The 23,384-nt window shown below is 55.6% G+C and overlaps 1 protein-coding gene across 1 annotated transcript; it reads left to right on the forward strand.

The window, feature by feature from the left end:
* The first annotated feature begins 12 nt into the window (after positions 1 to 12).
* On the forward strand, positions 13 to 21,205 carry MVK (mevalonate kinase). Its single transcript, XM_057746975.1, is given in 13 exon segments — positions 13 to 134; positions 1,456 to 1,547; positions 2,386 to 2,533; positions 4,894 to 5,038; positions 6,906 to 7,061; positions 10,067 to 10,170; positions 10,733 to 10,778; positions 14,556 to 14,646; positions 14,984 to 15,100; positions 18,321 to 18,474; positions 19,463 to 19,560; positions 19,562 to 19,623; positions 19,625 to 21,205. Coding segments are annotated over 12 exon segments (1,323 nt in total). The 5' UTR covers positions 13 to 134; positions 1,456 to 1,469; the 3' UTR covers positions 19,749 to 21,205.
* The last annotated feature ends 2,179 nt before the right edge of the window (positions 21,206 to 23,384 follow it).

The following is a 23,384-nucleotide window of genomic DNA, read 5'->3' on the forward strand; positions in this document are numbered from 1 at the left end:
GTAAAGGGACTCTCGGCTTGAGCGCTCTGATTGGCTGGGTGGAAGGAAGAGGCCGCCTCCTTCCGGCACCCGGGAACTCGGGGATGGAGTGCCGGAGCAGCTCGGGCTCGAGAGCAGAGGACCTGTGGCGACAGGTAAGAGGTCGGGGTCACGGGGCAAGGTGGCGCGAAGTCCGAGGCCGAGACCCAGGACAACTCCGGGCCGGGCTCCCTGCTTCTCTGGCTCAGTTTCCCCTACTCTGAGAATCCGTCCTGGGGAGCCGGCGACCTGGAACGTGACAGACGGGATTTTGACTTTCGGACAAGCAATAGGTCTCCCCGCTCCGAGCCAGTTTCCTCCACCTAAGAAACGGGGATTGCTGTAGTAAACACTTAGCTCATAGTGCGGTCCAGGTCTCACGCTATTGAGGTAAAGCCTTCAATGGATGGTAGTTTTGCATTATTTATAAAAATCTAAAATGCGCACACGTACAGCCAGCAAATCACTTTCTAGGACTCTGTCTTGTAGAGATCCTGACTTAAGTGTGCCCCCCAAAAGGGGCGTAACAGCTGTTTTCTGCAGCTTGTTTATAACTGTGAAATGTTAGAAACAGCCTAAATGTTTCTAGGAAAAAGTTCTTTCCGGTCCATGATTTCATTTAGATTTCTACCTTTCATAGTAGTAATAATAAAAGCTGGGACCAAGAACAGAGCCAGTAATAAGTAGCTATCGGTAACTGAGTGGTTGTGGTGTGCCAAACACTGCTAAGTGTTTCCCTTGCACTGTTTAATTTAACCTTGTCAAAACCCATTGAGGTAAGTACAGTTATTGTCCCCATATAACTTTTGAGGTTCATAGCTATTTCAGTGAGTTAGCTAAGCTGACATCACTGGGGAGTGGAAGAACTGGATTTGAACCCAGATTTTTTTTTTTTTTAAGATTTATATATTATTTTATTTATTTATTTATTTTTGGCTGCACTGGGTCTTCGTTGCTGTGTGCAGGCTTTCTCTAGTTCTGGCAAGCGGGGGCTGCTCTTTGTTGCGATGCGCGGACTTCAGTAGTTGTGGTGCCTGAGCTCAGTAGTTGTAGTTCTGCTGAGTAGTTGTGGCTCTCTGTCTGTTAGAAGACAGAGTCCTAGTAGTAGGCTCTAGAGCACAGGCTCAGTAGTTGCGGCACACGGGCTCAGTAGTTGTGGCACACGAGCTTAGTTGCTGCACGGCCTGTGGGATCTTCCCGGACCAGGGCTCTAACCTGTGTCCCCTGCATTGGCAGGCGGATTCTTAACCACGACACCACCAGGGAAGCCCGAACCGGGATCTTTTTGACGTGTCTAGCAGACTGCTGCCCTGCACTGCTTCTTGGGCACATAGCAAGTGCAGAAAGGGAGCTGCCTTTTTCTGTTATAATGAGCTTGAATTAGGCATTCTCTAAGATTTGGGGCCCTTCCATCTTCTCTCTGGCTTTCCTTTTCAGGACTCCCAGGAGCCATGTTGTCAGAAGTCCTACTTGTGTCCGCTCCAGGGAAAGTCATCCTTCATGGAGAGCATGCGGTGGTCCATGGCAAGGTACAAGGCCCTCTGAGCCTTTGAGGATTGGGAACTGCTTCTCTGTGATGCAAACCTTAAAAGAAGCTGAAAGGAAGCCTTGAGGCATAGCATGGGAATAGATCAGAGAGGAAGTCTACCCAGCTGGGCAAGGGAAAGACAGATCTTAGGCCCTCTGAAGGGCTTCTCTGGCCCACCCAGTAAGAGAGCAAAAAGATAACATGGAAAGCCTTGTGGGTGGAATGTCACTTAGGAAGTGAGCTTCGGTGGGGAAGAGATGAGGTTTAAGAACCAGACTCTGGGGGACATGAATAGGATCCTGCAAAGGAGTCTGAGACAGGCATTGTCTCATTTAACTCTTACAAGTACCCTCTGAGATTAAACTTCTGTTGTCCTGTTTTACAGATGTGGAGTCTGAGGCTTAGGAGAGGACTGGTAACTTGCTCAAGGTCCTGTACACCTTGGTAGAGCTAGGAGTGAACCTAAGTCTGCTGGAACCCAAAGCCATGCTTTTCCCACTCCATGCTGTCATTTTTCATGTTCTTATATGTTAATCTTTGAAAACATGGTGATTATGGGGAAGCCATTCCTTGGTGTTGAGAACTTCTGAAGTTTTACTTGGGAAAGGCAAATATAAGTAGGTTTTAACTCCTAATTGATTGGTAGTGGCTGTGCCCAGGCATGTGGGAGAGGGTGCTAAGGTTGATTAGCATTATGTGCCAAGGGCATAGATGAGAGTGGCCTGCGTGCTAGTATTTGCCCTCTCTTCTCGGCTGATTGACAAGAGCCCATTTTTCCAAGACGGGAGTCGTGCTCGTTGCCAACCCCTCTCAGGCTGTTTGTGCTCTTTATTCTATAGGTAGCACTGGCTGTGGCCTTGAACTTAAGAACGTTCCTCCGGCTTCAGCCGCACGGCAATGGGAAAGTGGGCCTCAACTTACCAAACATTGGTGTCAAGCGGGCCTGGGATGTGGCCAAGCTTCAGATGCTGGACACCAGCTTTCTGGGTAAGTGCAGGGAGCATGAACCAGGTGCGGGAAGAGCGTGGACCCTGAAGAGAAGGGGAAGGAGGACAGCTGGGCATCATCCAGGCCAACCACTCTGGGGGTGTTTTCTCTCCTGTCCCTGTAAAAATAGCTGTACTTACTTATTAAATTTTTTAAAATTTGAACGCGTAAAACGATGCAGTAGGTCTGTGTGAGCTGTTGGGGACAGGTCCTCAAGGCCTGCTGTTGAGTGAAAAAACACAAGATGCGAAACAGCACGTATAGATTAAGTATCAGTGGGCATGTAAATGCAAAGAAGAGGCCCAGGAAGATATATATCCACTGCCAATGGTGATTAGTTATGTCTGAGAGGGTCCTAAGGTTGGTGAGTGGACAAAGGGAGCCTCCCTTCTACAGTGCTGTTTTAACAGAGAGTTTTGGTGTTTTGTGTGATTGAAAATCATTAAAAATAAAAGGGACTTATGTTACTGGAAAATACAGTCTATACTGAGACTTTGCCAGGAAAAAAAAGTCACCTGTTACCACTGCTGCCCATTCCCCGCCCCACCCCCCTGCCCCATGACAACACAAGCATTTTGGTGTTCATCTTTTTGGATTCTTTCCTGTAGACCAGTAGCTAAATTCATTGATTGACACAGGGAGAGAGCTTGTTTTTTAGCCAAAATTGGATCAGGCCACATAAACTTTTTTTTTCTTTTTTTCTTCTCTTTTTGTTTCTTTTTCTTTTTTCTTCTTTTTTTTTTTTCATATAGGCTTCTTAGAAGTATGTGGAATTTTTCCCTTCTTCAGTATATCAGGGCTCTCTTCCCACACTAATAAATAAAGGCCTCTGTGCTCATTTTTGCTAGTATTGGGACCGTTCTGTCCCCTCCTGAGCAGACACGGTTCGTTAATCAGCAGAGTGACTGCCTGCAGCAAAGCTGGGGATGTGTTCTTTGCTCTCAGTGTCTCCTGTCTGGGCTGACACCTTGTCCTTAGGAACAGTGTCCCTCACCCAGGGTGGGGCAAGTGAGACTCCTCCAGGGGCCTTTTCCAAACGGTTCCCTGTCCCCATGAGAATCAGTCCCCAGCAAGTCACTCAGCCACCACCAGATCCTGTAGGGAGATGGAGGAAGAGTTGAAAACCCACATATTGAAGCAAGCCTCAGTCCTGCCTTGAGATCCCCGGGGGAGGTTTTTGTTATTGTTTTTAACAGTACAGATGACTTCCTGGCCCTTCCCCTCTCCTATCGAGAAGGTAGTGGTGGTAGGTGACCAGGCACGTGTATTTGGGTGATTGCAGGGACGGCCTCAATTCAGAGCCACTACTTTGGAGCAACCTGGCCCTCACTCTCTGCGCTACCCCAGGCCACCCAGCCCGGCCGGAAACATTCCCGAGAACTGGCTGCTGCTTTTCTATGTCAATAGGATGGATGAAGCAGCCAGGGGTAGTGGCGCATGTCTGAGACCACCTGTGACTCCCTGTGTGAGCCTGGGCGGGTCCCTTACGGCTCTGAGCCTTCTTGAGCAGAGCTCTACCGCCTGGGAGGGTTGCTGTGAGGAGGCCGCAGGGTGGGAGCTGGGTGGAGGCTGTGTGCAGAATGCAGTGCATTCTTGAGGGCTCGTTAGGCTACTTCTCCAAGGAGACAAAGGGGATCTGAGCCTTTTGGAGTCAGGTTTTCTACTAGATTGCCAGGATCTATCTGCCGTCTTTTCCTTCCAGTGTTTTTTTTTTGTTTTGTTCCCTCCAGATAGTCCTAAACATAGTGAACACGGGCATTTACGTGTGCTGGTTTCATGTGCGTGTCCTGCTCTCACTAATTATGGTTTGGGAGAGGGAAATATTGGGTAAATAACTTAATACTGCCTTTGGTTTTGATTTTGTACCGTAGAGTTCAGTCCCAGGCCTTTGAGCGACTCTGTGTGTGTGTGTGTGTGTGTGTGTGTGTGTGTGTGTGTGTGTGTGTGTGTGTGTGTGTGTGTGTGTGTCTTTGAAAACTACCAGCAATGATGCCCTTACTGTGTGCCCAGAGCAGTGCTAAGGACAGTCTGTACCTTTTTCAACGTTATCTCCACAACAACGCTGGGACCGCGTACTGCTGTTATCTCTGTTTACCAAGGAGGGAAACTGAGGTGCAAATAGATTGTCACCTACTCAGAGTCACAAAACCAGTAACTGGCACAGACAGGACCCAAACCCAAATCCGCCTGCCTCCCAAACCTGCAGTCCCCTGACACCCTTGGTTGTGGTGCTCGGACGCTGAGTCCATGTCCGTTCAGATTCTGAGTCCCGTGACTGCTCGTGTTTTTGTATTCTGGTGTCTATAAAAGCCCCGATGCCCTCTCACCCATCCACGTGTGCTTGTTTGCCCGTGTGACAGAGCAAGATGACTTCACAGCACTTACCCCGGAGCAAGTGGAGAAGCTAAAGGAGGTGGCAGGCTTCCCTGAGGACTGTGCCAACCCAGAGCACCTGGCTGTGCTGGCCTTCCTTTACCTGTACCTGTCCATCTGCCGGAGTCAGAGGTGTGTGCGCGGGTGGGGCAGGGAATCCGGGCGCAGCCTGCCTGGGAAACGGAGCCAGGGCGGCCGCAGTTTTGGCTGCTGAACGATGCACAGGCTCCTTCCCAGGCTCTGAGTAACAGTGGTGGTCCTCGCCACGCGCCAGGCACCATGCTGGATCCTGTGTATGTGGTCTTTCCATATTCACAGCAGTGCCCCTCCCCCCACCCCGAGAAGGACACTCTCCTCATTTTGCACAGGGAGAAACTGGGACCCAGAGAGCTAGAGACACTTAGGGCCACACAGCTAATTAGTAAGCGGTGAGAGCTGGGAAATCAGCTCAGTCCCCTTCAGTGTCAGCGCCTGCCTTTTTAACCCTATTTCTCTAGCCTCTTCGATTCAGCCGAACCAAAGCCAGATTCCATCCTTGGATCCACTGTGTGGCTTCTCCATGCCATGCCCAGAGAGGCACCCTTGTTCCACATCCCACAGGCTACAGGGCAACTCTGTGATTAGCAGAGTGATGCCTACATTATGACAAGATCTAAGTTGTCTACTCTCGGGGGACCCAGCTCCTAGAGGGGAACATTCCTGTTGAGGTGGTATCACATGGTAACAGAGCGCACGGGCTGAGGGCCAGATGGCATTGGTTCAAACCCCAGCGTGACCACTTACTAGCTTATGTGAGGTTCACGCCCTTCCTGAGCCTCAGTTGCCACATCTGTAAAATGGGGGTAGTAATAGCACCTACCTCGTAGGGTTGCTGTGAAGTTAAATGAGTTCGTTTACCTAAAGTGCTTGTTTCAGAGTCCGGCACGTAGCTTGATAAATGTTAGCCATTATTATTAGTATCACCTGCCTCAGAAAAACTATCAGAGGATTAGAAACGTTATATGTGAAATGGGCCTGGCACTGTAACCGGCATACAGTACATGTTCACTGTGACCTGCGGTCCGGAACCCGAAGGGAAAGCCTCCAGGTGCAGCCCTGCTTTCGTGCAGCAGACGCTGGCTAAGCGGGCACTGGGCGCCAGCACGGCGGGCACGTTCAATAACATCTCGACACTGGCCTGATAGCAAGGTTTTCAACTTGAGAGGGGCGTGTCCTCTTGCGGGGGGTGCGGTACATTTCAGAATCTCCTGATGCAGGTGGGGTGGGCATGTGTGGTTTGAAAAGGCAGATTTAGTCTTATAATTTTACATTTGGAAAACGGGAAGAGGACTTAATGGAAACGATAGACCCTGACGTCTGCTGGTTCTTGCTGGGGGGAGGTACAGGTAAGATGCAGTGATTCAGAACCTTCTGCTGATCCAGGGCAGGCCTGTGTTACACGCGCTTGGGAAACGCTGTCCGGTGGGGGAGGCGTCCTGTGAACACACTGTTGGTGCCCCGCGTGTGATGAGGCAGCAGGGGACACAGAGCGTGTGCTGGGGTCCTCGGTGGGGAGCTAGGGGTGGCTTCCGGGTGGTCCGAGGAACCGTCCAGGGGGAGCATGTGAGGAGGGTCTTGCAGGATGGGGGAGAAAGGGGTGTAGAGCTGTCCTAAGTGGGGGACCAGCCTACGCTGAGGGCAGGGCCTTGAAAGAGCCTCACTCGCGTGGGGAGCAGGAAGGAGCTCGTAGGAGTCATTGGTGGATCGCGAGGCGCCTTTAGGAAGAGCTCCGGTTGGACAACAACATAGTGATTTAAACAATCCTCCACCTGTTTTCAAGTTGTCTGATTCACCACGGATTCCTGCCACCCAATAGGGGTGCCCCGCCGAGCTCAGAAAACTGGGCCAAACGCTTAGAGTCAGGCCCTGCCTGGGTCCAGTTCTGGGCCTGGGCCGCCGGTTCAGAGCTGGCCCCTCACGGCCCTCCAGGAGTCATGCGGTGCTGCCTGCTGTGTTTCAGGGCCCTGCCCAGCCTGGACGTCGCCGTGTGGTCGGAGCTGCCCACCGGGGCCGGCCTGGGCTCCAGTGCCGCCTACTCCGTGTGTTTGGCGGCCGCCCTCCTGACCATGTGCGAGAAGATCCCAAACCCGCTGAAGGACGGGGTGGCCGCCGACAGGTATCCAGGCACTCTCCCTCCTCCTTGTCTTTCCTGGGCTCCGCGCCCTGAGCCGAGAGAAGAGAGGTGTCCCTTGGCCACCTTACAGCTGAGGATGCTGAGGGACAGGGTGGCCACACGGCAGGCCCAGACCACACAGCTAGTGATGGCAGAGTGGGGTCTGGACCCGGGGGTCTGAATCCAGAGCCTGAGCTCTTTGCCCCACCCCCCTCCTTTGGGTTCAGGTGCCCGTGGTTTGATAGAAAGAACCTGAGCCCGGATGTAAAGGGCGATGGATCAGATGAGGCATCGGGCCCACCCCTGCCATCAACTCGCTGAGGGACGTTGGCCTGCCTGCTGTGCCCCAACCCTGGAAGCCTCACTGGGTGCCCTTTTCTGTTAATGGTGATACCAATACCCGGGGTTATTGCCAGGTGGTACCAAATGGTTATGAAAAACAGTGTAATGTGCTGAGAAATAAACACAGGAGGAGTGTCTGTCAAATCAGGGTGTCTCCCATCCTGCGGATCCTCGGTCCATGAGGTCACAGTGTCTCCTCTGTGGTTCTCACTGTGAGTCACTGAGGTTTGTCCAGACAGGGTTGCCGGCGGACTGTTTCTGTTACCTGGGAGAACTTGAGGAACCAGCCCAAGCACAGGTGATGCAATTTGCCCCAGGAGTTGGGGGTGAGGCCCCAGTATCCAGCCTGGCAGCTTCTCGGGCCCTCGTGGCTCTGGGGAGCCTGCCCTGGGGGCCCGTGTACCAGCCATGTGGGTCCAGCTGTGCCCTGTCGGGGGGGTCTGCTGGCTACGTCCAGAGGTCGCTTTGGTCCCCATGGCCACAGCAGGTGTGGGGGCTGTTTATGTGAGTCCCAGTCCAAATTCCCCAGGGCCGCTCTGGAGGGCTCGTGTGCCGGAGAAGACTGGGATGGGGCGGGCGTGGGGTAGGGTTGGGAGTGGGGCGGAGGTGGCCAAGGGAAACCTCTGGCAGGTAATGAGCAGGTAACGATTATACCTGTGGGTGATGTGAGGTGGCTGTCTTCAGCAGTCATTTTCAGGAATCTCAGATTTGTCTGTTAACTAGCTTCTGTATGCGGCTCCATTTCCTCATCTGAAAGTGAGGGGCCTGTAATCCCCTGCGTGGGGGAGCTTCCAGCCTTGACGTGGGCCGATCCGAGATAAGATGGTGATCAGGGCGGAGGCCTGAAGACAGCCGCTCATTACCCTGTGCTGATCGCTGAGTCTAGCCCAGAGCAGTGGCCGCCGGGTGGCCCTGGGTGCCCTGGGTAGACACCTGCCACGGTCGGCAGACTGGCTCTGCCTTTCAAAAGGCGTGGGTGGTGTGGGTGTGCCAGTGCGCGTGTGGGGTGGTCTTTCTCGTGCCCCTTCCACCCAGTTCTCCCAGCTCCCCTGAAGACCCATCATTCCCTCTCAGAACCTGTGAGGAGCGCAGACCCCGGCTGCACCCCACTCTCCCCCAGCATTTCCCAGTCAGGAGGAAGACTCGAGTGTGCCGCGCGGGCCAGGCCTTGGGCTACTCAGCGGCCCCTCCCCCCTCACTCACTGGCTCACTTTTTGGTCCTGGAAAGGCCAGCTCTTGTCCAGTTCCAGGCACGACCCAGGCTGCACAGCCTCGGGCTGGACCGCTCTCCCCCCACGTCTTGCCTCGCTGACCCCTCCACCCCACCTTGTCCCTCAGCCACTCCCACTCAGAATGGGATGTGCCCCTGTCCAGCCGGCATCGCACTTCCCGGAGGCTGTGGTCAAGTTCTGGTGGCTTCCTGACATCTGCTCTGCATTAGACTCCAAGCTGCACGCAGTCAAGGACCACGTCTGTGTGAGGGTAGTCACAGGCACGTAGTAGATGCTCAGTAAATATTGGATGAGTGAGTCTCGTTGGCACTGAAAAGGTCAGTACAAGCTCAGGCTTCCATCAGGGATGTGGTTCAGATGTCAGGGTGAGTGACACCGTGATCTGAGCCTCAGCGTCCTGTTCTGTAGGAGAGGGGGTGGTGACTGTACCTTCCCTGTTGGGTTTTTGTGAGGATCACAGATGGTCCGTTAGAGAAAGTCTTTGGAGTAGTGCTGGCCCTGGGTAATCAGTAGCTTTGAGCAGTGTTAATTCACTATTAACCATAGCCTCACAACCACCGTGTGAGTCTCAGGTCCTTAAAATGCTCACCTGACAGATGAGGAAAGAGGCTCAGAGGGGGTGATTGACTTGCCCAAGACTCACAGCAAAGAGGTGAATGGACCAGGCTTGGAGTGACTCCAGGTGCCGTGCCCAGATGGCCTCTTTTTCCAGAGCACATACTCTCCCCGGGCATGTTACAAAGCACCTGTGTGTTTTTCCATCCCACAGAATCCTCTGTGAGCTAGACATCTTTATCCCTATTCCCCAGATGAGAACACTGAGAGTCAGAGGTGATGTGGTTGTTCAGGGACACCCAGTGAGTCGGTGGCAGGATGGGGTTCAGACCCACTCCCTGCTTCATCCCCAGCTCAGCTGCACAACCCCCAGTGGCTTCTGCGGTTTCACGGGGGCAGGGACTCAGGGACTCGACAGAAGGGAAAGGAGAGCTGAGAGGAAGGCGGAGCAGTGGGGCTGAGCACTTGTCCTCATTTGATACTCACAGATTTTCGGTCTGTTCACTTAAACTGCGCTGAGCCTGTGAGAAGGGAGGAGTCAGCGTCCTACAGAGGAGAAGAGCGAGGCTCAGAGAGGGCCGACAGGGGGCCCAGAGTCACTCAGCTCGTAAGAGACAAAAAAGCAGGACCCCGTGAACTCAAAGCCTCGGCTCTTTTCTCTGTGCCAGGTGGGAGGGCTCTTCTGGGCACGCTGTTTAGCCCGAGAGGTTCAGAACTGTTTATTTTTCTCTTCTTTCTGAGTTTGGGGGCCCAAGCCCCTTTGCCTTTTGGTCTCTAGCAAGCCCAGCCTGTGACCCCTGCCCTCTCCTGCCCTCGGTGCCCCCCAGGCGCCCATTGACCACCATGGACAGTAAAGACGAATCTCTGTGTCTCCTTTAGGTGGACCGAGGAGAACTTGGAATTGATTAACAAGTGGGCCTTCCAGGGGGAGAGGGTGATTCACGGGAACCCCTCTGGAGTGGACAACGCTGTCAGCACCTGGGGTAGGTGTGGCCTTGGGCCTGTGTTCTTTATTTTTATTCTTTTAGAAATTTCTATGACAAGCACAGCTGCCCGGACTCTGTGGTATGGGATGGCAGAATCAATGGATTCTGTGGACAATAGCATCTTCCTGGTAGGAGGGGAACAGGGGAAATCTCAGGGCCTCACACCTCCTGGATCCGAATCTCTAGGGGGTGGGCTGGGGCCTTGGAAGCTACAGTTTCAGTGAGACCCCCACCCCCAGGGGTTCAGATGGTGAAGCTGTGGAGCCATTGCTGTGGGGTCTGCTGGGGGAGCTGGGATCCGCCTCTGGTGAGGACGCCTGCTTGGGCCCCACCTCCACCATGTCACCATGTGTCCGGATGGAAGGGAAGGACCCCAAGTCCTGGGCACAGAGCGCCTTTGTGCCCTCCTGGGCCTTTGGTACCTGAAGCTGAGATGCTTCGTTACAGGGTTAAGTCTAGTTCGGGTGACACTCTACCCCCACCCCAAATCCAGCCCCTCTCCCAAGAGGCACAGATACAAAGCTTTTCCTACAGCTGACCCATCCGCTCTTCTCTTTAGGAGGAGCGCTCCGATACCAGCAAGGGAAGATTTCATCTTTAAAGAGGTAATTCTGGGGGAGCCGCAGCTTCCGCATCCAGCAGGGGAGGAGGGAGCCCCATTTCTTTGCGAAGGAGCGAGGGGCCGGTGCCCCTGGGCTTTCCCCTCCCCTCTGGCCCCACAGGCTGTGACAGGCTGTGGGCCGTGAGGAAGCCTGCTCTCTCCTTTCCACTTCAGCTCTTAAATTGCCGAGAGATCAGAGCGGGGGGCCATGCAAGGCTGCACCGTTCTCCTTCCAGGAAGTGGCTGTTCCCCCAGACCCTTGCTCAGTTATCCATTCATCTGTCCATTCGTTTAGTAAACAAGACCTGATACCTTCCCGCGTTCCGGATGACACTGCACTAGGGCCCAGGGGTATAAAAATGGATCTCAGACCTAGTCCCGGGCGGTCAGGGGCAGACACACACACATAAGCCACCACAGGACAACGTAGGAGTTGCCATAGTGACGGCACCGTGGCCGAGCAGGACTGGAGCCCGCAGGAGGCTCGTGGGAGTCTGAGTGGAGGGGACATTTGGCAACTTTCAGCCAGTTTTATATTTCCTCCCTCCCTCCCTCTGGAGATGTTGGCGTTACAGACGTGCGTATTCAATTCCAGCTCCTCTGTTCTGTTTGCACTCGGCGTGGGAGTGTGGAGTGCAGGAGTGAAGCCTGTGGCCGGCAGGAGCAGGTGCCTCCTGGCTGTCCTCTGAGCGCTCCACCAAGTTGGGGGACGGAGGTGGTTGTCCCAGGGCATTCTGCCACCTCGGGGGGCCTTTCCACACTCTGTGGGTCCCAGGGCTCGCTGGCATCTTCTGTAGCCAGGCTGGTGGTCTTGGCAGCTGGACAGCAGGTCCTCGCCCTCTGCGCCCCCCCAGCTGGGCCGCTGCACTCGGGGCTCAGTGACCCGGCAGGCCATGGTGTGGAGTCCTTCTTCCTGCACCGCTGGCGTCTTCCCACCTGTGCTCTGTCTGCTTCCGGGAGCCAGGCCTTCCTTTCTGAGGCCCCACACCAGTGTTTCTTTAGCCTCAGGACTGTGGCTATTTGGGACTGGAGGACTCCTTTGGCGGGGTGCGGGTAGGGGTGGTCCTGTGCCGCGTGGGCTGTTGAGCAGCATCCTGGGCTCTGCCCACCAGATGCCTGTTGCACCTCCCCCTCTCCCAGTGTGACAACCAGGGATGACTCCGGACATTGCAAGTGCCCCCGGGTGACAGTCACCGCTCCATGCAGAGGAGGGAGCAGAGCCACTCGGGAGCGCGGGACAGCTGCCTCTGGCTGCTTGTGGAAGCGATGGTGGGGGCCTGGCGCCCAGGGGCGGCCGGCTCTGCCAGGTGGGCCGAACTCAGTGCGGTGAGCGCAGGAGTGAAGGCAGGATGCTGAGGCGTCTGGGCCCGGGCCCACCCTCAGCCCATGGTCTGTTGGGGAAGGCAGTCGTGACTGTGATCCTCGGGACGAAGGCGTCTTCGGGGTTCCAGAGCTGCTGTGGCTGACGGTCACAGTCAGGCTGCAGACCTGGGGAGTCCTTCACGGGGCAGGGGCAGGTCATTCCCGCCATGTCCCGCAAGCCTGTGGTGTTCTAAGCCCTGAACTGGGCCCTGGGGACAGAAGACTGGTGCAGATGTGGCTGAGCACATGCATGGCCTATGGGGGGAATTAAAAGCTGAGCGCTGGAGGGTTTCCCAGGCATGGAGAGGCCCCGAGGTGTGCACAGTGGCCGGTGGTGGTGGCAGACACTCTGGGGTCCACAGATTTGAGTTTGAACCCAGCCCTGCCACTTGCCCACTAGGGGCCCTTAGGTGAGTCACTTCTCCTGAGGCCTCTGTCTTCTCATTTCTGTAATGGGGCTCCTGGGCATGAAATCAGAAACTTTGGTATCTATCAAATATTTTTTCACTCTTTCCCGACCAGATTAATTCATCCGGTCCACAGATATCTCTGAACAACTCCCGGGTGCTGGGGCCTCAGCAGGGAACCCAAAGTCCCGCTTTCACGGAACTCCCACTTTGTGGGAGGACAACCCACAGACAGATGTCTCTGTAAGAGCATGGCAGGCTGTCCCCATGGCCTTAGGACACATAAACCAGAGTGAGGGTCAGCACACGAAGGAGCGAGATGAACGGGCTGACCAGGGGAGGCCTCTGACAAGATGGCATTTGAGCAGAGCTGCCGAGGCTGGGGGCAGGTCCCTGGTGGAGGAGATGCATGTGCAAAGGCCCTGAGGCAGGAGCGTGCCTGGTGTGTGGAGCAGCAGCCAGGAGGCCCGGGTGGCTGAGTGTAGTGAGCTCCAGGGAGGGCAGAGAGGAGATGAGGCTGGTGATACAGGCAGGCCCCGGTCATTTACAGGGCACAGCCCCAGACGGTGGCACTGGGTGCCACAGGAGCCTGAGTTCTGTGGGGCCTGCAGGGCTGGCAGCAGGCCTGTTTGCAGCGGACTTTATCTAAGAAAGATGAAGACGTAATACCCAAACTCCTCCCACCCCGGAGGATGGGGACACAGAGCGAACCGACCTTCGCTGCTGGCTGCAGGGCGCCGGCGGTGAGCAGATGGCAGATTCTCTGAGAAGCTGGGAGGCCAGACTCCACATTAATCCCGCCAATGGCTTAAAGAGGAGCCCTTTCCCCCCAAACCACGCATGGTGCTCCTCAATAAAAAAAAAAATGCATTGTTTGCAGAGTGGATCAAGATGCGGTCTCCCAGAACGCTGCCCTTTTGAGGAACGGCTTGTCTTTAAAGGGAAGAGAAGAGCCAAATAGAATGTTCATCTTTTGTAAAGTTAGAAAAAAAAAAAAAAAGCCAGCCTCCAAGGCGGAGAATCGATATTCATTTCATGGGCTTATGGGCGGTGAGATGAAGCAGGTTTCTGGCAGCCTTTTCCAGCCCTGTTGGATTTTACAGTCTTGATCTGTGAAAAGAAAAGCGAATAAAGGTGTCAGGGGCCTGTACGTCTCCAGCTGTCTCCGGCCAGAGCTCATCCAGATTCTCCACCCTCTGTCCCTGGCCTCGGGCCAGTGCTCTGAAAGGCAGTTTGGGATGACAAGAAATGGTGACTTAAGTCCTCAAAGACAGCCAACCACAAGGACAAGTGGGGCTGTGGCTTTGGGAGAGAGTATAAAGGCCAGCGGACAGGTGAGGATAATGTGTCTGCCGACCCTCCCAGGCCCTCTGTTCTCCTACCCGGGGGTGACCGCCTCCCGCTGACCACATCTCGTGTCCTGCCAGAGCCGCTGGTCTGCGCACTGTCAAGGCAGGGCAAGAATGGGCTCAGAGCGCTGGGACCCCGGCTCCCCCACGAGGCCACCTTCCCCTCACGCTCCTGTGCTGACCCGAGCATCCGTCCCCACTCACCTTCCGTGACCCATCCCTGGTCCCGTGGCTTTTTCTCTTTGAGTCTCCAGCACCCTCCTGTCCAGCTCCCTGGGGTGGCCCACAGGACAGAGCCTCAGCCCCTTCTTGTACCCTTTGCTGTGATGGCTTTGAACTTCTAACTCCACGCGTGCCGGGCCCTCCAAGTGCATGTTCACTCGAGGTTGAATGAATGAGTGAATGAGGGAGTCACAAGCCACAGGAAAATGTCCATCCACCCGGGGGTCAAAGCGGGGATGCAGCTGTGGGCAGCAGCGGGCACCCCGGGCTGGGCATCAGGAGCCCGTGCTCCGCGGAGCTGTCTCCAGCCGGCCGTCGACGTCCCCTCCCAGGGCCCCTGCTTCCTGCCCTGGTTCAGGGTGGGGCCGAGTGCAGGCGGGCCTCTGGCCCTGACCCAGCTGCCCCGTCCTGGGCTCACCGTGGACCCTCTTTGCCCCGCAGGCCGCCGGCTCTGAAGATCCTGCTGATCAACACCAGAGTCCCTCGCAGCACCAAGGCCCTGGTGGCCGGCGTCCGGAGCAGGCTGCTCAAGGTGCTGCTGGCCCCACTGCCGGGTGGTTCCTGGCGGGGCCCTCCCTCTGCCTCGTGGGCTGTTTGGGCGGTGGGGGGGGACTCGGGGCGGTGCCGACTGTGCACATCCCAGCCGGGAGGCAGGACAGGGATCATTAGATGCGCAGGCTTTACAGTAAGAGCCCCCCGCTTTGGTCCAGGGCGGCTGGGCAGGGCAGGGGCCAGGAGGAAAAAGAGGTTCCCTTGGAGGGTGGGTGTGGGCCCTGGGGATACCTCCCCTCTCCGCCCCGGTGCCAGGGCAGCTGTCTAGTGTCTGCCGGCCCTCCGGCCTCACAGGCTTTCACTTCCTCTCCCTGCAGTTCCCAGAGATCGTGGCCCCCCTCCTGACCTCCATAAACGCCATTTCCCTGGAGTGTGAGCGGGTTCTGGGGGAGATGGTGGCGGCCCCGGCCCCGGAGCACTACCTCGTGCTGGAGGTAAGAGGCCACCTGCGGGACCAGGGTCCCTCACCCAGGGCCCTGTCCCGGGCAGGGGCTCCTCGTCTGCACTCGCAATCCCCGGGAGCGAAAGAGAGGCCGGGCCTGGGCACCCGTGTGGGCACCCGTGAGCAAGCGTGCCTTCTTTTGAAGCCTCCTCCCAGGTAATTGGGAATAATTGAGTGACACACAGACAGCGCTGAGGGCGGGGCCTGGCGTGTGCCGAGTATGACGGGCCAGGTTTGGGGTCATGTGTGTGAGGACACAGTCCTCCACGGGTCCGGAAGCCATTTCTCCCCTGGCCGCTGCTTTCCTGCAGTTTGCTAAGTGCATCTGTTCATGCGGTGACTTTCTCACCTGTGTGCTGTGATCAGACACGGACTCAAGTGGTTCTCTCGTTGCCGCTCGTGAAGCCGCCACCCTGTGCCTCTTTCTAGCATAGAGGCTGAGACCTCGCACTTTGGATTTCATCAGGCCCGGATCTGAATCCTGGCCTCACTGGAGTGTCTTAAGAATGCAGTGAGGCCCTGTGGGTGACACACAAGCACAATGCCCGGTGAGCCACCAGCTCAGCCAGAGGGCGTGGGCTCATTCCCAGACCTGGTCCATCTGGCCCGGGGAATGTGAACTGGCATTAAAAAGCCATCTGGCTTCCCTGGAAGAACCAGAGGACCTGGCAGCCCCAGCTGACATGGCTGTGCGGCAGCGGGTGAGCTGGAGGTGCCCAGGGGGCCCCTCAAGAGCAGCCCTGGGGTCTCCGTTTCTCCACAGTCCCCACCGCTCCCTAGTCATCACCCACAGCTTCTGTCCTCTTTGCCTGGTTCCTCCCTGTCCTGCTGTAGGCATTGGAGTCTGCAGCCCTGTAACGAGTGGGAGCTGCTACTCTCCCAAGTCTCTTCACAAATGATTCCTCACTTAACCCTACCGCACCCTACCTGTGAAGTGGGTACATTGCCGGTCTTTTACAGATAAAAAAAACCAAGACCTAAAGAGAATGACTTTCTCTGAGGTTTTCCAGCTAGTGAGTGGCTGAGCCGGGAGTCACGACATTTATTCCTTTAGTCAACAATTTTTCGTTTCTGTTTCTTTTTTTGTTTTTTTTTTTTTTGCCTTGCTGCACGGCTTGCGGGATCTTAGTTCCCTGACCAGGGACTGAACCCGGGCCACGGCAGTGAAAGCATCGCGTTGTCACCACTGGGCCACGAGGGAAGTCCCAACACATTTTTAATGAGTGTCTACTCCAGGCCCAGTGCAGGGACTCCATCTACTTCATTTCCGGGCTTTTGCCCTCATCCCCCCAGCCTTTGCCTGCTGGTTCTCAATTCCTTTCACGTAGAAAGGAAGGGAACACAGTCCCCCGAGTAGGAAATTAATAATGATGGAGTGCTGCCTAAAATACTCCTCGTTGAGCCCCTGGAGAATGCCTCAGAACAGCACGTCGATTATACATCGTGTATATTTTTGGCTTCGGCAGCCACTGAAATGTGCAGCTCGCCTCCCGGACAGCTCTGCGCTCAAACCAGTGAGCTCTTCTCCTCCGTCACAGCCTGTCATCTGATCCTTGACAGATTTTGGATCAGAATGTGACAGGTGTCTGGAACCTGCCTTGGCAACGTGACACCTGGTGCTCAGGCGCAGAGAGAGGCCCCCAGAAGTTTTCCCTCCCATCCAGCCCTCGGGGCCGGTGAAAGGCACCCAGGGCTGCCACCGGGTCATCACGCCTGTCTGCTCGTTTGTCAGAAGTGCTGGGGTGTGTGAGGTGGGCTGGGCGGAGGGGGGAGGCAGACCCAACCCTGCCCGATAGCTGCGGGCAGGAGAACCAGGTGGGCCTCGGCAGACAGCCCCGTGATTGGCAACTCGCCTGGCACACAGGCGCTCCCAGGACCCCAGGGTAGAGCCGCATGCTGTCAAGCCACACACGGCAGGAAGCGGGTGGCAGCAGGGATGCTGAGTGTGCTCTCAGAAGCTGGGTAGACACGCGCTTCACATCAAGCAGCCCCAGCTTCCCGTGCTGGCCCAGTACCTTACTAGCTCAGTGACCTTAGGCAAATCACTTTCTCCTCTGAGCCTCAGTTTTCCCCTTTGTAAAATGGGGGGATGGTAATGCAACCGTAAAAGTACTAACAGCAGCTGACGTCTGCCGAGCACTTACCTTGTGCCAGGCATCATGAGAAGGATACCTCATTCCGTCCTCACAGCAATAAGGCAGATACTCTTACAATCCCTGTTTTACAAGGGGGGAAACTGAGGCTCAGAGTGAAAGACCTCTTTCCAAGACACATGACCAAGAAGTGGCAGAGCCAGGACCCAGAGCCAGGACCCAAACCCAGGCCCGCCGGCCTGCAGATCCCACATTTGTAACTTCCCTGTGGACCGTCGTAAGTCATCCTCAGAGCCTCAGCATCTGACAAGGTGCCCAGCATGTTGAAGGGATTTGCCAGACACCAGTGGAGTAAGGAAATGTAAATAGGGAACGCCTGGGCAGTAGAGGTTGTTAGCTTTGTTATTTCATCAACCTGCATCTTGTTTGATCTGCAGGAGAGCAAGAATTTTATTATACATAATCAAAGAAACCTGAGCAAACATTGAGCAGTTTCCCCCACTTCTGACCTTGTTAGAACTACAAACACGTTCTTTTTCTGAAAATCGATACCTGAGGGAGCTGTAGGATGGCATATTACTTGAGACTTCTGCAAGTGACAGAAATCCATCTCAACCAGGCTTTAGCAGAAAAGGAATTTATTGTCTTACAACTGAGAAGACCAGAGGGGACAGCTTCAGGCATAGCTGGATCCAGGGGCCAAGGAAACCTAGTCTGAGATCTCTTCTCCATCTTCTATGTAATCTCCAAGCATGTGCAGGGCAGATAACTCCAGAGGCCTACCTCTAAAGTCAGCCAGTTTTAGCAGTTCCAGTGGAAAGAGGCTGAGTAAACCCTGGGAGGGATCTCATTGGCCCAGCTGGGGTCACATGCCTGATCAGTCACCATGGCCAGAGCCTTCTGTGGCCAGGCCTGGAACATGTGCTCACGACCAGCTCCATCTCAGCGCCCTGGGACATCCGGCAGGAAGGAGAGGTTCTTTTATCAGTGGAGGGGGACAGTGTGCCGGGTAGTCAAAGCCATTTGCAGTCCCAAACCAGCGACTGTCACATGGACAGGGCGGGCACAGGACCTCAGCCTCAGGCAGGCCAAGCAGGAACGGAGAACTTTCTCCCCCAGGAGCTCATCGACATGAACCAGCACCATCTGAATGCCCTTGGTGTGGGCCATGCCTCGCTGGACCAGCTGTGCCAGGTGACCATGGCCCACGGACTGCACAGCAAGCTCACTGGCGCGGGCGGCGGGGGCTGTGGCATCACGCTTCTCAGGCCAGGTACCCAAGGGATGGGTGGGGTTGCCAGCCTGGGCTCATTCAGTGGCCACCGCCGTAGATTCAAGGAGGAAAAATGCATTTAGAGAGCCTGACACAGGGCTTGTTGTTCCTACCACCTCCTTACCTGCCAAGGCTCCCACAGGCTTGAGAAATAACCAGGACATTGTCACCATCCATTGTCATACCATCACTACCAGCCTTGCGTCCCCTGCTGTCACCTCTTTCTTTTTTTCTTCTCAAGGCAAAATCACCATTTATTGCCAAATACTGTACCCTGCTGTCACCTCTCAGTGTGGCCAGGATGGGGACTGACCTTGCTACAAAACAAAGGGGTCTCGTTCCTCTTGGTCTCTGGGGAAAGAGCAGGGCCGAGGATGAGGAACAGGCTTACCGTAGCAGCCCCCGTGTTAGGGTGTTGAGTCACTGCCCTTTTGGTCTCTTTTCTCTCCATCTCTCCTTCTTGGCGTCCTCCTTCGTTTTCTTGTCCTGCTTTTCCCCTTCACTTTGCTGTAAGCCCATAGCGGCCCACAGAAGATGCCTCCCCCTCAGTGGGACTCCCAGGCCTCAGGAGGTGGTCGTGTCCTAACTTCAGTGGACCTTGACTGTGGGGGCCTCGTTCAGGGGCAGTGACGATGGCGAGAGAACATCTCTCGAGTGTGTGCGGTGTGCTGGGTGCTGTGCCAGGCTCTCCACCTGCAGTAGCCCATGTCAGCCTCACTGTGACCCTTGAGGGGTAGATCTCATTATTAGCCCCTTTCCCGGATGAGGAGACTGAGGTTCAGAGAAGGGAAGTCATTTGTCTGAGGCCCCACGGCCGAGCCAAGGCCAGGTTCGTGTGACTTGGGATCCACAACCGTCCCGGGGAGGGTCCAGGCTCGATGTTCCAATGGGAACACTGGTCCCCGGGCCTGTGCTGTGAGCGGGGATGAACATTCTCCGAGGGAGTGGACGGCTGTCAGCGGTGACCTGCTGCCCTTCCTCCCCACAGATCTGGAGCGGCCAAAGGTGGAGGCCACAAAGCAGGCACTGATCAGCTGTGGGTTCGACTGCTGGGAAACCAGCATCGGTGCCCCTGGTGTTTCTGTCCACGCGGCCACGTCCCTGGATGCCCCTGTCCGGCAAGCCCTGGATGGCCTCTGAGATGAGCCCACCCCACCATGAAGCCCCTTCCCATACTGTTCTGGGCGCTGGAGTTGGCCTCTGTGCCAGCCGTGGGCACCCAGCCCCTCTGTGACGCCCCTCGCGCTGGCCATGCCCCCCAGTCCCCAGCGTGAGTCAGGCTGCCCGGAAGCCATGGTCTGTGTTCTGCAGTGCTCTCGAGCCAGCAGGCAGTGGGGCCACGTGGGGTCCTCTGAGACTGCGGACCTGAGACTCAAGGGCCTCTTTCCCGTCCTCTCTGAAGCTCCCACGGACCCACAAACTCCCTGGTGGAGCTGCTTGGATGCCAGATGCAGGGATCTGGTTCCCGGAGCAGCGGGCCTTCTCCCTCCCTCCTCTCCTCACCTCCTCCAGGAAACCTCGCCAGGCTGTTCTCTCCAGCTAGACTGTGGGTCTCCCCAGGGGGTATCTGGGTGGTGGTCTTTGCCTTCTGCCCTGCGGCCCCAGGGTTGGCCACAGGCAGGGTCGATGTGCAGTATCTTCCAGTCTGAACCCAAGGGGTTTGCAGAAAGGATGGCAAAGGGGGAATAAAAAGATCTTGAGTAAATAGTGCTTCACTCCATGTCCGGAAAGAAGGGGGAGGGTCTGGTAGTCTCCAGCTGCTCACACCTGCCTCCCCTGTTCTGTCCCTTCTCCAGCCACTTTCTCAGTGGAAAGAAAGGCTTTGGGTCACTTGGTTGTGTCTCGGGATGGGCTGGGGTTTCCCCAGATGGCCCTGGCTAGACAGGGACGGATGCCCGGACATCAAGCTCTCAGCCTGTCAGCAGAGCTCCAGCCCACTTTTCCAGAAAGGGGGATTTTAAGCTTCCTAGCTTCTGAAATCGTGAGTACCCACTAATTTGCAGACTTCTGTAAGAAATGGAAGCAAAACCTGCTGTAAGTCATGGAATATTCCTTTCTTTCTTAAAATTGGGTGGGGAAAAGAGACTTGAGTGCTGGTAGCCAGTGCCTGCCACCTACCTAGCCCTATTTGAACTTTATATTGCAAGTCAAGGCTCTTTGTGAAATGGCAGAATCCGTGCAAAAGGCTTGGTAGCCAGCACATTGCACCTGGAAGCTCTGGGAGCCCCAGGTCTGCAAGAGGCCTGGCAAGAAGGTGGGGCTGGGGCAGGGAGTGCAGGATTTGGTTAAAATGGTTCTGTGCTTCTGCCCTTGGCCACTAGGGGGCAGCTGGCGTCTTTCCCAGCATCTTCGAGGGGAGGGTGAGTGGGAACTAGCCTTAGAGCAGTCTCTCTGCCCCCCACACCAGGGTTCTCTCTCTCTCTCCAGGTTCTGCCTGGGGTCACTGCCAGGAATCTGAGGGTGATAGGAGGAACATCTGCTCCAGCTTCACGTGGGAAAATGGCCCTAACGTCACTGATGGGGGGTTGCCCGCCTCCACCCTTCAAAGCAAATAGTGCCTAAAATGATAATACTAATACTGAGGGCTTACCATGAGTGGGGCACTGTTCTAAGTACTGTTCCTTAGTCATCTCTTTTAATCTACCCCAGTCTTGGAGAATAATTGCTAGTCCCAGCCCCATTTTACACATGGGGAAACTGAAGCTCAGAGAGGTTGAGTAACTTGTCCAAGGCCACACAGCTATTTCAACTCAGACGGTCTAACTCCAGCGCCTGCCCTCAGCCCCTCTGTGCTTCTGCCTGGACACAGGTTTGTTGTGATTCTTGCTGTTTTCCACGCTCGGGCTCCTGATTTCCTCCAGATGCTGATGTATGTTACTTGGTCAGAGTGGGGATTGGACCTGGGTGTTGTCTGAAAGTTGCCCATACGATTAGAATGAGCAGTCAGGGCTGCAAGATGCTTTCAGGGATGGTGCTGGTTGACAGAATTTCTACACTGCAGGAGGCGGGCCTGAGAGGAGGGTGTCCAGAGGCTGACGCCCCAGAACCTACCTGCTCCCTGGGACTCTCCCTCTTCCTCACTCCCTGGGGACCGGGTGTCACTCCTGGAGCAGAAGCCAACCCCTTACTCTTGCCCCTGAAGCAGCCACTTGGCATGCCTTGGCCTGCAGCCTCTCACCCCAGCCAGCACCACCGGCCACCATATGGGCCCAGTGGCCCCCACTCCTGGCCACCTGTCTTTGATATCACATTTGTAGACGATTTGCATTTGTAACCTCGCCCTGCTCATCGCCTAGCATGGTGGTTCTCACTCCCAGCTGTGCCTCAAAACCACCCCTGCGTGCCTGCCCCACCCCCAGCTGTTCTGATGTAACAGATCACACTGGGACTCAGTCATGGGTAGTTTTCACAAGCTCGCAGGTGATTGCAATGTGTGGTCTGGGCTGAGGACCCTGAACTAGATGACGTCTAAGGTCATTTCTGCAGCCTTCACGGGGCTGAGAGCTCGCCTCTATCTGGGCCCCCAGTCGGCTCTGCCAGCCACTGGTCACGTGGCCTCAGGCAAGCCAGTCCACTCTCGGGGCTGCAGGCTCCTCATCGGGAAGATGGAAGTCATAGTAATGCCCACCTTATGGAATTTCACCAAGATCGAATGAGAAAATACACATAATGCACTTGGATCGGTGCCTGGCACATTGTAAGCGCTCAGTAAACGCTCATTATTAGAGCTGTCCTGTGCTGAGAGACAGGGTGTCTCTCAGAGCCCAGAAGTGGTGCACAGAGCCGATTAGATGCGCTCAGCCCCGACTGTTCAAACCCCCTAGGTGGAGAGCCCCGGGGTCGCAGTGAATGCTAACTGGCTTTCCAGCCTCCTGGCTTCCTCCCCAGAGAGGCAGTGGCGTAGCCCGGCACTCACTCTACCTGCCGGAGGACGGCAGTTTCTCAAGTCAGCATTTGCAGTGGCTCCCAGCCTCTGCAGCCAGTTTAACACCCACCCACACAGCCTGAAGTTCACAGGACGTTTCCCCGCTCTGGCAGCGGTCTCGCGCTAGGAGACAGACAGCAGACACGGTGACCCACAGCACACAGAGGAGCCGCTGTGGGTGCATCCGTGTTCTTTCTCTCGGTGGGGATCTTTTTCTCCACGAGACTGGCTCCTGTGGACAGCTGGCTGCAGGTCAGCAGGTGTGGTTGGGCCCATCCCTTTGCCTCTCGAGGTCCCCATTTTCATTCTTGATCTCTGGCAAAAGCTTTTTGTTTAAAAAAAAAAGGAAAAAAAAGCTAGCAGGCACCCCCTTCCCTAGTCCTTCCTGCCTTTCAGCTCATTTTGGCTCAGCTCCTTGGCTGTCTCTTAGCCCTCCTGTGGTGTGTGCCAGGCTTAGTCATCAGCTTAGGTGAGGAAGGTGAGGCCCAGAGAGGTTAAGCAACGTACTGACAGCATGCTTTCATCCCCAGTGCCCAGACCATACTCACATTTCCTCCCAGTTGTCCCCCAAATGTCCAGAATCCTGTCCAGGACCACACATCTGGCTGTTGTAGCCCTAAATTCTCTTTTAATCTCGTACAGCCGCCGAACACACACACACCTTTTTTTCTCCATTGTGTGGCTTACCCAAGAGACCTGGTCAGTCATCCTGCAGAATGTCCCATCTTCTGCACCGGTCATTCAGGGTCACACCCCTCCCTGTGGCTTTGTCAGCTTGTGAGTGGCCAACAGTAGCTTTCCTGAGCGCCTGCTCCGTGCCCAGCGTGGCACCTAGTGCCTGAGGTGCCTTCTCCCTGTGAATCTGCTCAGGGCAGTGAGAGAGGTATGGTTCTTATGCCCAGTCCGCTGATGGGTGAACTGAGGCCCAGGGGAGGGAAGTGACTGGCCCAAGGTCATGAGGCACACAAACAGCAGAGTGGGATTT

Source organism: Hippopotamus amphibius, chromosome 8 (assembly GCF_030028045.1).
Source record: "Hippopotamus amphibius kiboko isolate mHipAmp2 chromosome 8, mHipAmp2.hap2, whole genome shotgun sequence".
NCBI lineage: Eukaryota > Metazoa > Chordata > Mammalia > Artiodactyla > Hippopotamidae > Hippopotamus > Hippopotamus amphibius.